General features: G+C 34.0%; 1 protein-coding gene across 3 annotated transcripts in view; it reads left to right on the plus strand.

The window, feature by feature from the left end:
- The window catches only part of LOC110110868 (2-dehydro-3-deoxyphosphooctonate aldolase), a 31,310-nt gene continuing 17,058 nt past the window's right edge, over positions 1–14,252 (plus strand). For all 3 annotated transcript variants that reach the window (XM_020842511.2, XM_028696448.1, XM_020842513.2), the window contains exons 1-5: positions 1–60; positions 1,091–1,135; positions 3,083–3,180; positions 3,274–3,370; positions 3,641–3,706. In XM_020842511.2, the coding sequence (XP_020698170.1) occupies positions 1,100–1,135; positions 3,083–3,180; positions 3,274–3,370; positions 3,641–3,706 (297 nt within the window). In that variant the 5' untranslated portion in view covers positions 1–60; positions 1,091–1,099. The remainder of the gene's footprint in view (positions 61–1,090; positions 1,136–3,082; positions 3,181–3,273; positions 3,371–3,640; positions 3,707–14,252) is intronic.

The following is a 14,252-nucleotide window of genomic DNA, read 5'->3' on the forward strand; positions in this document are numbered from 1 at the left end:
ACCCGGATCGGAAGTTACGACATTTTGATCGGAAGCAAGAACGGGAGCTCACTGGCTGAGGTAACTTTCTCCCTTTCGCGCGCTTCTTCGGATAAATCCCGCTCGGATTTACTAAATCCGGCTACCCCTCGGATTTATTAAATCCCGGATTTAAGCTGTAAATCCGTAAATCCGGGATTTACTGAATCCCGGGATTTAACGCGAGCACAAAAACTGTTTGGCTGGATTTAGCGTAAATCCGACTTAAATCCCGCTGTAAATCCGATACCAAACAGCCCCTAAGAGTTCAATTTTAGCTGCTGTTTGTTTAATTGGAGTGATTTGTTTCCAATGGCGGGTGTTTTTTAGTTGCAGCCTTGGCTGGATCTGCTGTGCTAATGATGAAACACGAGTGTTTTTTTTTTCTTTTTTCTGTACTGCTCTTCAGTTTTTGTCCCAGTCAAGTCTATGTCATTGTGGTATGTTGATTTGAAGGGGGGAAAAAAAAAAACTGAAGAACTGTTGCACGAAGCCTTGACATTCCTTCTAAACTTGAAACCTAAATTTTTTGTAATAATTTAGTTCTTATTCTTCTTTTTGGTTGATGAATTGCATTGAAAATATTTGGATTTATGATTTCTTATGTTGAGCTTGCTTTGGAAATCAAGGATGGTTAAGAGAATAGGTTTAATTGATTTTATTCCAATATGATGGTTGCTTCATCTCGTTATTTTATTAAGTTGCAAAAAAGGAAAAACAAAATATTGAGGACAAAATATGTTGTTTCTGCTTTGATCTTCATGTTATTTTCATCTCTTTTTTTTTTGTACTTTCTCACGTTGAAGGTTGATTGGACGCTTCGTAAAAAGATTGTCTGGTTGGTAGAAAAACTTGAAGATGCAGCATGCATTGAGTATTACTTTCATCAATTATGGCCTTCTGGTTATTTTTTGAGTTTTAGACAGGAGGATAATGAAGTAGTATAATGTAATGTGTTAAGTATGGTGCAATCAATTTTACTAGTTGTAAAAGCTTGCTTTGATTTATCCATCATGTCAATATCTTCCATCTGACTTCCTTTTGGTTTGTGGCATTTAATTTCTTATAACAGAGTTAGAAGATGGATAGCTCTGTGGCTTTATTCAATCACCTCAAGGTTTTCTTTTCTCTTGGTTATATGATTATTATGGAATTCATTTATGTTTTAGGTTTTAGGTATCTAGTGGTATGCTATAGACTTCTAATCAGAGAAAGTTTCGGATCTTTAAATTAGACAGTTATGATTTTACTTTGAATTAATCACTCTTTCAAAATGTGAATTTAGGAAGTTTTTTGTCCTTCAAGTGTGAAAACAATTTTAATTTGTTGCCTTGTATTATTATAAAGGCAAATCCTAGTTTATTGCATCTGATGGATGTGGAAAACATATTAACTTTGGCTTTAAGCTATCTCCAATAATTTTTTCTTGCATAAAATGCCATCTTTAAGGTGATGCATTATGAAATTGTTAGGGTTACAGACGAACTTAACCAAGTTGAGTCAGAGGCTGTTCTAGCTGAAGCTTGCTTAGCCAAAGCCTTTCAAATTTGGCTCGAGCTTGATTCGTGCTTTCATAATAATGTTCAGGCTCGATTCATTCAAATTCATTCTTTCTTGTGTTTGATTTATTTATGTTTATTGTGCTGCTCATTTTGTACTTATCAAGTTTTAAACAAGTAACATATTGTTAAAGATAGACGAGCTTAAAATATTTAATTTATTTTAAGTAAAAAAAAACATAATTTAATTTTATTAAATTCTTTTAAAAATTTTCTTACATACATTTATAAGAATATGCAAATAGAACCAACAATACATAGCTGCCTCTCACAAGCATGTTTGCTATTAAGTGGATGTGCTTTATATGATATAAAAACACTAGAACTTAAAACATCCAGCTGATGTGGGACTAAAATGTTGCTTCAAACATGCTATTGTTTAAAAAATTGAATGAATATTAATGGATGAAGATATATGTAAATTATTGAAAAATTGGATGAATATAGAAAATAAGTTTTATAACATTAGATGATATAAATGAAGTTAGATTTTCTTATATAAAGATAAATTAATTATTGATAAATATTTTTCTACTTAAAGTAAATCATTACATTGAATTCAAAAATTTGATTCAAATGTATTTTGATATGTTGAGAAACTTAAACCAAAATTAAAAAAATTATCAAATAATTTTTTCTTAGGACATGATATAAAAATATTTCATGTTAATATTTCATTTTTCACAAACCTTATTCGAGCTTTGAATCAAATAAGTTGATTAATTAACTGTTAAATGTGTGAAATAATATACATAGCCTTAATCAAGCTTTATAATGAGTATCATATGAATGCTTAATTGAGCATCTTTACAAGATTGTTTGTGAGCCTCAGACAAAATTATTCATGATCATAAACGAGTTGAACAAGAAGATGTTCAAAGCTTATTTATTTAACAACCGATTATTTATAAATATGTTCAAGCTTATTCAAATAGTTAATTTAGCAAATTGAATGAGCTCTTATCGAGCGGAACCATGAGTAGCTTGTTGAATGCTCAGTTTTTTTTTGCATCCCTAGAAGTATTCCTTTTTATGTTTCAAAATGCACTCAATGCAATTAGATTTTGCTCTCAGGGTCCAAGAAGCGGTGCTACTTTTAAAATTTGACGAGAAAATTATGCATGGTTGTTTTATAAATCATTTTCATGGTGGAACTACTTTGAGACCATGAAAAGAAACTTATTATGTTGTAAATGAATTATATATTTCCATTCCTGTTTACACAAATATATTTAGAGCAGTTCTATGTCAATATTTTTACTCACTTTTCAAAATCAGCGAGAAAGTAACCATAAATTGTAGTTGGGTAGGCATTGACACAACTTATATGCAATAGTTATTCCTAATCCATTATTTTTTATTTTGGATCAAAGATAAGTTATTCAGAACATAGGTATGATGTGCATTTTATTTGTAATATTTGTATGCAAGTACCAAGACTCTCTTGAAATCAACATACATTGCTACTACAACAGACAAGTTGTAACTTTTTCAACATTGGACAGGCTGCAGATCCATTTTTCCTCTTAGCTGGACCCAATGTGATTGAATCCGAAGAGCATATATTGAAGTTGGCAAAACATACAAAGGCTATTGTATCTAAGTAGGCCATATTATAAGCAATATATTTATAATATAAACAAAATCCATTTTTTTATATATTTTTAGGTCAATTTACTTCCAAGTTCATTTCTAGGTTTGGTCTGCCTCTGGTTTTTAAATCTAGCTTTGACAAAGCCAATCGTACTTCCTCAAAATCTTTCCGTGGACCTGGCCTGGAAGAAGGTTTGAAGGTATGCATCACATTGTGGCAAAAACGTTATTATTGGAGGACTTGTTTTTTCAGACATATCTAGTTTTTGATGTTTGTATCCATGCATTTTTTTTCTAGTACTATTCAAATGTTAACTTCTTGAAAGAAGTTATCAGAAACAGTTATGATGCTTTATCTAATTTTTACATATTTTGTTTTTCTTTCTTTTTTTTAAAGTTATTTTCTTGAAGTTACTGATTTTAGATGTCTACATTCCTTAAAGAAGTTTTTTGGCATTTGGACTTGGTAGATTCTCGAGAAGGTTAAAGTCGCTTATGACCTCCCTATAGTTACAGATGTGCATGAGAGTAGCCAGGTATGTTGTTGCATGTGATATTAAGAAAGTTTGTTTAGTTTGTTATCTTTTGAAAATCTGTTTTTTAATTATTTTAGTTATTACCTATTTTGCCAAATTTGCCTTTAACAGTTGCTTCTAATGACTTGAAAAGCTATGTATAATAGTTGTTAGACGAAGGACAAAGAACTTGTTTATGTTGGTTGATGTTTGTCATACACTGATAGCTTTTCGCCCAAGCTGTTTGTAATTGATCTCCCAGGAATTGGCCATGCTTCTGTCACTGGATATGGCAACCTTTTTAGTCATCACTCAGAATGTTTTCTTTTTGCTGATACAAGTTGATCACGTCTATCTAATCTATCCCAAAACTCTAGCTAACAAGACATACCAATGTTATAAGTAAGAAACCTGTTAAAAACATGTAAGAGAATAGCTTGTAAAAGGGAAAATGGATTTCAAACCTTAAGAAAAAAATAGGGAGAACAATTGCCCGCTCATTTCAAAGATGGTGATGATGACCAGCGATTAATGAGCTTTTGGTGGAGCCTGTTGCTGCCGAGACCAAACGTAGACAAACCGACCCTTCAGAATTCTCTCCTAAAATTGACTGGAGGTGCATCCAGGGAAAATCAGCTTAAGGTAGTTTTATTCATTTGTTGAAATTATCTTATACCACTTTAGAAATGTTTGTTTGCATGTTAATGATAGGAAATAACTGCAGAAATCAATTCCCCCTTGGCTGAAATTGAATTTCAGCACCCCAAAGCCAATCTCTAAGACAAGTTTAAGAGAAATAACGGAAGAAAATTCTTTGCAATTTTTGAAAAAGAGAAGAAAACTACAAGATACAATGGTTTTTCAATTGGAGAGGAGGATTCGGCTCTCCAAAATCTCTTGACTTCTCTAGAGCCCAAATCAACGAAGAACAACTCAATTCAGAAAAGTACTCGATACCCTAACCCTAGGAAAGCATCCTACTTAAAGCAGACAATCATAAAGGAAATCACTAATCAGCCCTTCCTTTGAATTTTTCCTCCCAACCCTCATTAATTCCCTCTTAACTGCTGCTTGTTGGACCCATGCGGAAGGCGGAACCACCTGGGAGGCTGAACTCCCCCGCCTCTGTTATACGTGAGCCGGTCTCGTATGGGCTGGTTGGACCGGTCTAACAATACCTCCCTTCCAAAGACCCACCTTGTCCAAAAGGTGGAAAGACGACACTCTCCTCAGTTTCCTCGTCATCACAAATGGTGAGAATATGAAGAGTTCGGTGCTTATATATGTGTCATGATTTATACCTCTTCTCACATATGAAACAGAGCCCCTTCTCCCTCTTCTTCTATAACTCTATTTCTGTGAGCTTCTTGAAGTTATTCTCAGGTCTTTTACCTATAGTCTTATCCTTTGAGGTCTCCTGAAGAGTACTCGATGTCGGCTCCTTGGGTGCCAAAAAGGTGGTGGTCATCCTGTATGAACCTCTGGATCTGCTGCCTCCTATCCCTCTCTCTAGGTGCCTCTGATCCTCCACTGACTGAGCTAGCTCTATAGCCTCTCCCAAATCATGAGGCCTCATAAATCTATGCCGCTTGAATATCTGGTTCGAGTTATTTCATAAAGTTCCCCTCCAGTACAGTCTCCGGAAGCTGGTCCAGTATGTTAGCTAGCTCGCTGTATTCCATCATTGTCCCTTTCTGCAGAAGGGCGAAGAACTGCTCATAGAAGTCCCCTCCTCGGCTGGTTCGAAAACATTCCAAAAAGCAGTCCTTAAACTCCCTTCAGGTCTGTATGGGTCGCCTCGTATCCCTCCACTGGAACCATGCCAATGTTTTCCCCTCCAAGCACATCCCGATTGCCGTTAGTCACTCCTCCTCTGTCAACCTATTGACAGTAAAGTAAAGTACCTTTCCACTGTAGATCCATCCATGTGCATCATCTCCCTCAAAAATATGTATCTTCATCTTCCTCATCCTTAGATCTCCTCTATCACCCCCGTTTCCCCAAAATTTCCCATTTTCCAAGGGGGTGGTTCCCCCCAATTGTGCAAATCACCCATTCTCTGCTTGTACCCTAACCTTTCATTACAAGTCCACCTTCTCCCTTCAAATTTAGCACCCCTTCGATTATATTCAGCCCCCTTCCTCTCAAATTTGGCACCCCTTCGATCATAATCAAGGCTTTTCCTTCCAAATTCGGCCCCTCCTTTCAAATTCAACACCCCTCTGCTCATGCCCAACCCCTTCACGCCTCTCTCCATACCCTCTACCTGACTCCTCCCTAGGAATATGTTCTAGGGGAAGCATTCTCTCTTCTCCCTCCACAATCTCTATCTCCTTATCTTCCCTTTTCCTTATTGGATTAGGGTTTTCCCCACTTTCTTGGCAATCAGCAGCTTCCCTCGCTTTGGTTTGACCATCGAGCAACTTCTTCAACTTCTCCTCCAGGATGGAAAATTTCACATCGATCTTCTTGTGGATGTATGAAATTTGACTTTAGAAATATGAAACTTGAGTTCGGACATCTGAAACTTAGATTTCAATTGTCCGATCTACCCTTCCAACACTTCTACCTTTTTCCTTGCCATGGGTACCAGGATCTAGGCTCCGAACAAAAAAAACACAAAAAAGAACAGTAGTTCGGTCTTCAAACAGAAAAAAACAATAAGATTGGAGAGAAAACGGAACAGGAATTGACAATGAGACTTATATTTCCGCCTAGAAATTTCCTCCTATACCAATTTAATTGGAAATAACTGTAGACATCAATTCCCCTTGGGTGAAATTGAATTTTATCACCCCAAGACCAATATCCAAGACAAATTTAAGAGAAATAAAGGAAGAAAACTCTTTGCAATTGATGAAATAGAGAAGAAAACCACAAGATATAATTGATCCTCAATGGGAGAGGAAGGCCGACTCTCCTAAATCTCTAGATGCTGCTAGAGCCCAAATCAGCGAATAACAACTCAATTCAGAAAAAAACACTCGATGTCTTAACCACAGGAAAACATCTTACTTAAAGCATACAATCATAAAGGAAATATCTAATCAGCCTCTCCTTTGAATTTTCCCTCCCAACCTTCATTAATTCCCTCTTAACTGCTGCCTGTTGGACCCCACGCAGAAGACGGAATTACCTGGGAGGCGTAACTACCCCGCCTCTGTTTTACGCGAGCCGGTATCATATGGACTGATCTAAAAATAATTAGATCAATTACAATATCATTCGGATTTCTTGCATGGCCTTCTGCATCAGTTATTTCCAATAACTAAAAAGTTGTTAAAGCAATGTATGCTTCTATGGTTTGCTACCCTTGCACGACCATCAGTTCAGTTTGGTAGCTTCAGCTTGCGAACTAGAAAATTCTTAGTTTACATGTAGCATAGGCAAAGTATCAAATTTTCACAAAATTTATTGTTCTTACTGAGAAATCAAAGCAATATAAGTGATCACTGAAGTCCCTCTTAAGTGGCGGAGTTCAAACTTAATCCTACTGTGATAAAAAGCTAAAAAGGGCAGGCTAAGGCGTCACGTGTAAGTGATGTGCCACAAATAAACTCAATTATGGTGAAAATAAGCAAGGGTTGATTGGGCCTAAATTTGGATTGAATTTCCTTATTAATTTGGTAATTTGAAGGGAAAGAGAAGAAAATTAGTGGACATTATGATAATAAGAAGAATAACTATTTTTCGTTAACAACATACAGAATGGAAAAGAGAAATAATTAAGAATACTGGGGCATGTTATAAGTCAGTAAGTGTATTCTTGCAAGGTTTTCAATAGAGAAGGAGTTGGGCTACTGGTGAATAGAGAGTTGAAAAATAAAATTATTGAGATTAATAGGGTTAGTGATTGGATAATTATTATTAAAATTTTACCGGCAAAAATTTCGAATGCTGTTTGTGCTTATTCTTCCCGAGTTACATTAGAAGGTGATTTAAAAATCAGTTTTTAGGAAGAGATATATAAACTACTATAATGCATACTTGATGAAGAAAGCATAGTTATTTATAGTGATTTCAAGAGAAAAAGGGACCAAAAATGGTCCATCAAATCTTTCAGAGGGATCAAAATGATTCCCAACTATTTTGAGGGACTGTTTTGGTCCATCAACTCTTTAAAATGAGATCTTTTTTATCCCACTGTTAAAAAATAATGGAAACATTAAGCACAGTTCGGATGACGGAAGGTTTGTAAATGATATAATCAGAATAAAAAGAATAAGTGAAATAAAGCTTGCGTCGAAACCCAGCACCTTCGACCCCACGCTTGGATTCGCCTTCCAGCTTTCGCCCGCAGCTTCGACCCCATGCTTGGATTCACCTTCCAGTCTCCGCCCGTAGCTTTGATCCCTTTATCGAATCTGACTTGATTCTGCAGCACAACGCAGATGAATCATACTACATCACGCAGTCGATCCCATAGTCGTTCCCATAGAGCTGATGAATATGAACGTCGATCTCGAGCGCTAACCCGACAGTCCAATCGAGTCCCAACGTCGATCCTGCAGTGTAATCAAATCCCAATGACAAATCAGAGTGTTGATCCTACAACGATGTCAATTTAAATTAAAAAAATACTTCTAATAAATAATTTAATTAAAAAAATTTACTTGAAAATTATATCTAATAAATAATCAAATTAAAAAAATTATTAAAAAATACCCTTAATTTTAAACTTCATTAAGTTCAACATCCATTAGTTTGGATGTTGAGACCTTTAATGAGTTGAGGGCCAAAACTGGTCCTTCAAAATAGTTGTGAACCATTTTGGTCCCTCCTAAAGAATTAATGGACAATTTTGGTACTTTTCTCGTGATTTCAATGGACATATAAGTTCTAGTGAGATATTTTATGAGAGGATTCTTGGTTATCGAATAGTAGATAGTGTGAAACTCTTAAAATTTTTAAGAATTTTTTTATTTAGAGATGTAAATAATTATTTCAGGAGTCATTATAAGTCCCGAATCACAAACTATTTTCGCTAAAACATTTATTATGTTGTGTTTTAGCTTTCCTATTTTTTTCCATACTTTTTGGGCGCTGTTGCAATTTTTTAAGATTCGGCACCTGTCGCTACTAATGGGGTTTTGGGACCGTCAGATGTTCGTTTTTCAAACCGATTTCATCAGAATTTTCTAAATAAAATAAGTTAATTTATGAATATTTTTCCTTAATTTTTGGAATTGTGGATTTAAAGATATAAATAAATTTAGATAAAATTAATATTTTAATATTAAATAAATAGAATAATTATTTATATTTTACTAATATCTAATGCCACTCATTTACATTATGATAAATGACTTTTCTTATTTTGGTTTTTTTCAAAACAGAGAGTAGCTTAGGAGGATTAGAGAAGAAAAGGAAGAGAGAGAAAGAGAAAACCTGGTTTTTGTCCGTCGGCTTAGTTGAGGAATTTGTTCATCTCGAGGTAAGTCACATTATGTCCATCTCAATTTTAAAAAATGTGTAGTTTTTGATAAATTTTTCAATTAAAATTTTATATCAGTTAGCAAAAAAAGTAGATAACTTTGCTTATGTAAAACTTTCACTGCTTAACTTTTTATATGTCATAGAGATTACGATTATGCACATTTTGAATATTTTATGAAAATTTTACAACACGGGTTTTGATATTTGTGGGGTTTTTATTGAATAGAAAATTATGTGGATGTTTAAAAATAATGACGTATTATAATAAAAGTCTTAAAACATCGTTTTACACGATCTCTAGTAATTTAATAATTTCCTAAAAATGTGCATTTTTACTTAGTTGAATTTTCTATATTCTATCATTATACTACACTGAAAATTTTGATACATATTCAATTACTCTTTAATTATCATAATGTGATGATATATGTACATATATGATTAAATTATATCGGTTGGGAGCCATAAGGGGCCAGAATCCTCTGAGATTCTGTCTGTGTCATGGAATTGATGGGAGTTATAAGAGGTCAGAATCCTTTGAGATTCTATTTGAGATAGGTATATGTGATATGTTATGGTGCCATAAGCACAAATAAAAACTGAGTCATAAGAGTTCAGAATTTTTTGAGGTTTTATTTGGATCTGAGAAATATGAGATGAATTGATTTGTGATATGAATTTTAATTTATTTACTTGTTTAATATTGTTATTTAAATCAGAGAATAATTGTTATGCATTTATTACATCTCTTAGTATAGTGATTTATTTAAACTATATTTAATTACTTTTAAGATTTAGCAAAATATTTGATAAAAAAATGTTTGAAAATTTTTATTGGTTTGTGTACATTCCTTTCAAGAGGAATTAGAAAGTCTGTTAATAGTACATTCCTCTCAGGAAGATACTGCATACCGTCAAATATCTTTTCTAGCCTCAATCGGTCATCTGCTGCTCTAGGCTTAACAGTACCCCCAAGTCTTGGCTACTTCAATCTCAGAAACATTTGTAGATATCTGTCTACCTCTTCAGATCTAACAATAAGAACCTTGCTCTACCTTACCCATCATCTCGGTTATCAAAGTAGCAAACTGTAAAATTGTATCTGAACCAACTATTGGAGCAGAACTATATACAGGAGCTGCTGGACAAGCATTCTGTCCATCTATCATATCTGAGTCTGGTGGATCTATGATCACACAGAATATGCAACTGAACACAAATGCACATGAAACATAAATAATGAAAACCTAGACATACTTGAAATTATCCCCACTAAACTTCCAGATCAATTCATATAGCTCTATTTTACAATCCAATTTCAAAATTATTGCTCTGATACAATGTTTAAAATTACGTATTCGGGTATTGAGGCATTTTTCATTCGTGAGGCGAGGCGTAGGCCTCAAGGCATTTTGAGGCGTAAGCCTCAAAATCAAAAGATTGCGTAAACATAAAATGATAAATTTTTTATATACTAATGAGTGACTAATATAAAACATAAAAAAGTATAAGATATGAAGTAAAATCAAAATATCCCAATAATAAGACAACATGAAATATAGTTCAACTCAAAATTCTATCTTTCCCAAATCTCAATATTCTTTTATTAACATATAATTCAAATTTCCAAAAATAAATAGCAATGTCATATCACATAAGAACTCATAAGTCATCAGCACTGTCATCACTAAGAGATTCTTCATTTGAATCATCATTATGATGAACTGCTCTCTCCCCTTCCTCTTCTATAGAGTCCAATGTTTGGCATTTACTTCAAGATTTATGTAAGTTTTAATATATATAGCGTGAGGCGTAAGCCTCATGCCAGTGAGGCGAGGCGGGTCTCAACCAAGTTGAGGTGCAAGCCTCATAAAAAAAACTCGAGGCGTAAGCATTGAGGCGTTTTTTATAGGAATTGCACAAAGGCGAGCATCAAGGCGAGCTTCATATTGCGCAATTTTAAACCATGCTCTGATATCACAAACGCTTATCGCAACACAACTCAACCAGGATAGGTCCTATCGTGTTGAGATGTGTCAAGCAAATTCCAAGATTTAGTTTTTGAATTATTTCAAAATTTCTGTCAATATTAATTGAAATAAACTACATAGTATATAATATAAACTCATCCACCATGTTTCTTTCATTTCATCAAAATAAATATCTACACTACAGTACATGGTTACATTTTATTTATTTATTTATTTTTTATTTTTTTTACAGTACATGGTTACATGCATGAGCTACAAAACTAAAAATTTAACTAATAATGACTATACAAAAAAATTAAAATAACAAAATACCTAAGCCTCATATCTGATTATGAATTGCTAGTCCATAACCTCTTTTCCCTTCTCGATTCCTAAAAATCAGAACCAAAATCATAGTGAGCTACACCAGCTTAGCAAGCCACACAAATCAATCTAAATTTTCAAATATTCTTTTATTAAATATTTTGCTGAATATTTAAAATTAGTTAAATGCAATTTTAATAAATAAATTATTATACTGAGTGATGTTTTAAATTCATAATAGTTATTCCCTGATTTGAATAACAATATTGAACAAGTAAATAAATTAAAATTCATATCACAAAGTAGTTCAGATCACATTTCTGCAACCCAGACAGAATCTCAAAAGATTCTGACCTCTTATAACTCCTTTTTTGTTTGTGCTTATAGCATCAAAACATATTACATATCCCTATCTATCTATCTTAGAATTTCAAAGGATTCTGGCCCTTTGTAGCTCAAGCAATTCTCTGACATAGGTAGAATCTCCAATGATTCTGGCATCTTATGGCTCATAACATATATAATTTAATCGCATATGCACATATATCATCACATGATAACAATTAAAGAGTAATTGAGCATGTATCAAAATTTCAGTATTATATAAAGTAAACAACAAAAAATTCAACTAAGCTAAAATATACATTTTCTAAAAATTACCAAATTAGCAGGGATCGTGTAAAACGATATTTTAAGTTTTTTATTCTACTAAACTATTATTTTTCAATACCCAGATAATTTTCTATTCAATAAAAACTCCGTAAATTTTAAAAGTTCCGTTGTAAAATTATCAGAAAATATTCAAAATATCCATAATTGTAATCTCTATAACATATAAAAAATTACGCGGTAAAAGTTTTACCCGTGTAAAGTTATCCGCTTTTTTCGCTAGCGGATAAAATATTTTGCTAAAAATTGTACATTTTTTAAAATTGAGATAAACATAACGTGCCTTACCTCGAGACGAACAAGTTTCACAATTGGACCCACGGAGGAAAACTGTCTGAAGTCATCCAAAATCAAATTTTGCTCTTTATCTCTCCTCTCTTTCTCTTAATTTTTTCTCCAAAAGCTCTCTGTTAAATGTTTTGGCAAAAATGAGAAATGGGATTTTTACTAAAACATATATGTGGAATTTGATATTTAATAAAAGATTAATTATTCTAATTATTTAATATTAAATTATTAATTTTATCGAAATTCTTTTATATATTTAAATTTGAAAATTTAAAAATTATGTAAAATATTCATAAATTAATTCATTTTATTTAGAAAATTCTGATGAAATCGGTTTGCAAAATGTGCACCTGTTGGTCCCAAAAAATCTCACTTGTACCGACATGTGTGAATTTCTTAAATAATTTTAATATTGCCAAAAAATATGAAAGAAAAAATAGGGAAGCTAAAAGACCACTATAAATGTTCTGGCGAAGATGATTTATGATTTGCACTTATAATAACTCTTGAAATAATTATTTACTATTTTAGGTCAAAAAAATCCTTAAACATTTTATGGTTTCACAATCTATCCACTTTAAAAAGAATGTCCTCCTCGACATTCCCAAATCATAATGGGTTAGAATAAACCTGGATATAACTGTCTCATATCAGATTCCTTCTCCCAAGTAGTCACTCTGACAGTTTTATGCTTCCACTGTACTTTGACTATATGAATCTGTTTACTTTTCAATTTTTTCATATAATATGCTAAAATTCTTTGTGGTCTTCTCTATATTATAGATTCGGATGAAGATCAACTTCATCAGCAGATAATCTCTTCTCAGAATCTAACACCCACTTTCTCAAAGAAGATACATGAAACACACTTTGTATATCAGACATATGATCATGTAACAATAACCTATAAGCAGAACTACCAATTTGCTTAATGATCTCAAAAGGTCCAATGTACCTTGGACTGAGCTTGCTAATTCTCCCAAATCTACTGACACCTTTCATAGGACTGACTTTGACATAAACCAGGTCGCAAATCTGAAACTCAACCAACATGTGTTTTTGATTGTGGTACTTCTTCTACCTATCCTGTGCATATTTCAACATTTCTCTAATCAAATTGATCTTTGCAGTAGTATCATCCACAAAGGCTGAACCTATCACCTGTCTATCTCCCACCTCAGTCAAATTCAAAGGAGTCCTATATTTCTTGCCATACAGAACTTTATAAGGAGCAATGTGATGGAGCTTAGTTTTGTAATTTTTGGAATCCAGGAAAAACAGCCCAAAAACGGTGGAAAAATGCGAAATTTCTTGGATGAAAACACTCACAAACACTTCAATAACTTGAATATCAAAAGACTTACAAGTTTCCACGGATACAATGCTCTCAATTCGAGAAGAGAAGCTTTCTCCCAAGCCCTAAAGAAGAAGAAAGCTAAAATAGCCACCAAAACAAGATCCCTCTCCAACCAACCCTAACTCTCCTTTAACCCTCACATGAAACCTCCAAAATACCCTAATTACCCCTAGGGCAAACAAAACAAATTCCCATTTACATTTGGTGGGCCCCTTGGGCCCACCCGCCTCCTCCTCCTTCGGCCGAAAGCCCAGGCGGGCGATTTCTCTGCCTGTAACAGGCGAGAACCGGCCCCTTGTGGGCCGGTGCGGATGCAGGATGGACCGGCCGGTCCGGTCCATCATCACTCCCCGCCCAAAGATTAACCTTGTCCTCAAGGTTGAAAGCTGGAAACTGAGCTTGTATGATCTCATAGGTCTCCCAAGTTGCGTCATGTGTCGGTAGATCTTTCCACTCAATCAAAACTTCCTTCCCTCCTTCCTCAGTGTGTCTAACCCCTTTCAATGCAGAAGGCTCTAATAGA

Source organism: Dendrobium catenatum, unplaced genomic scaffold (genome assembly GCF_001605985.2).
Source record: "Dendrobium catenatum unplaced genomic scaffold, ASM160598v2 fragScaff_scaffold_743, whole genome shotgun sequence".
Taxonomy (NCBI): domain Eukaryota; kingdom Viridiplantae; phylum Streptophyta; class Magnoliopsida; order Asparagales; family Orchidaceae; genus Dendrobium; species Dendrobium catenatum.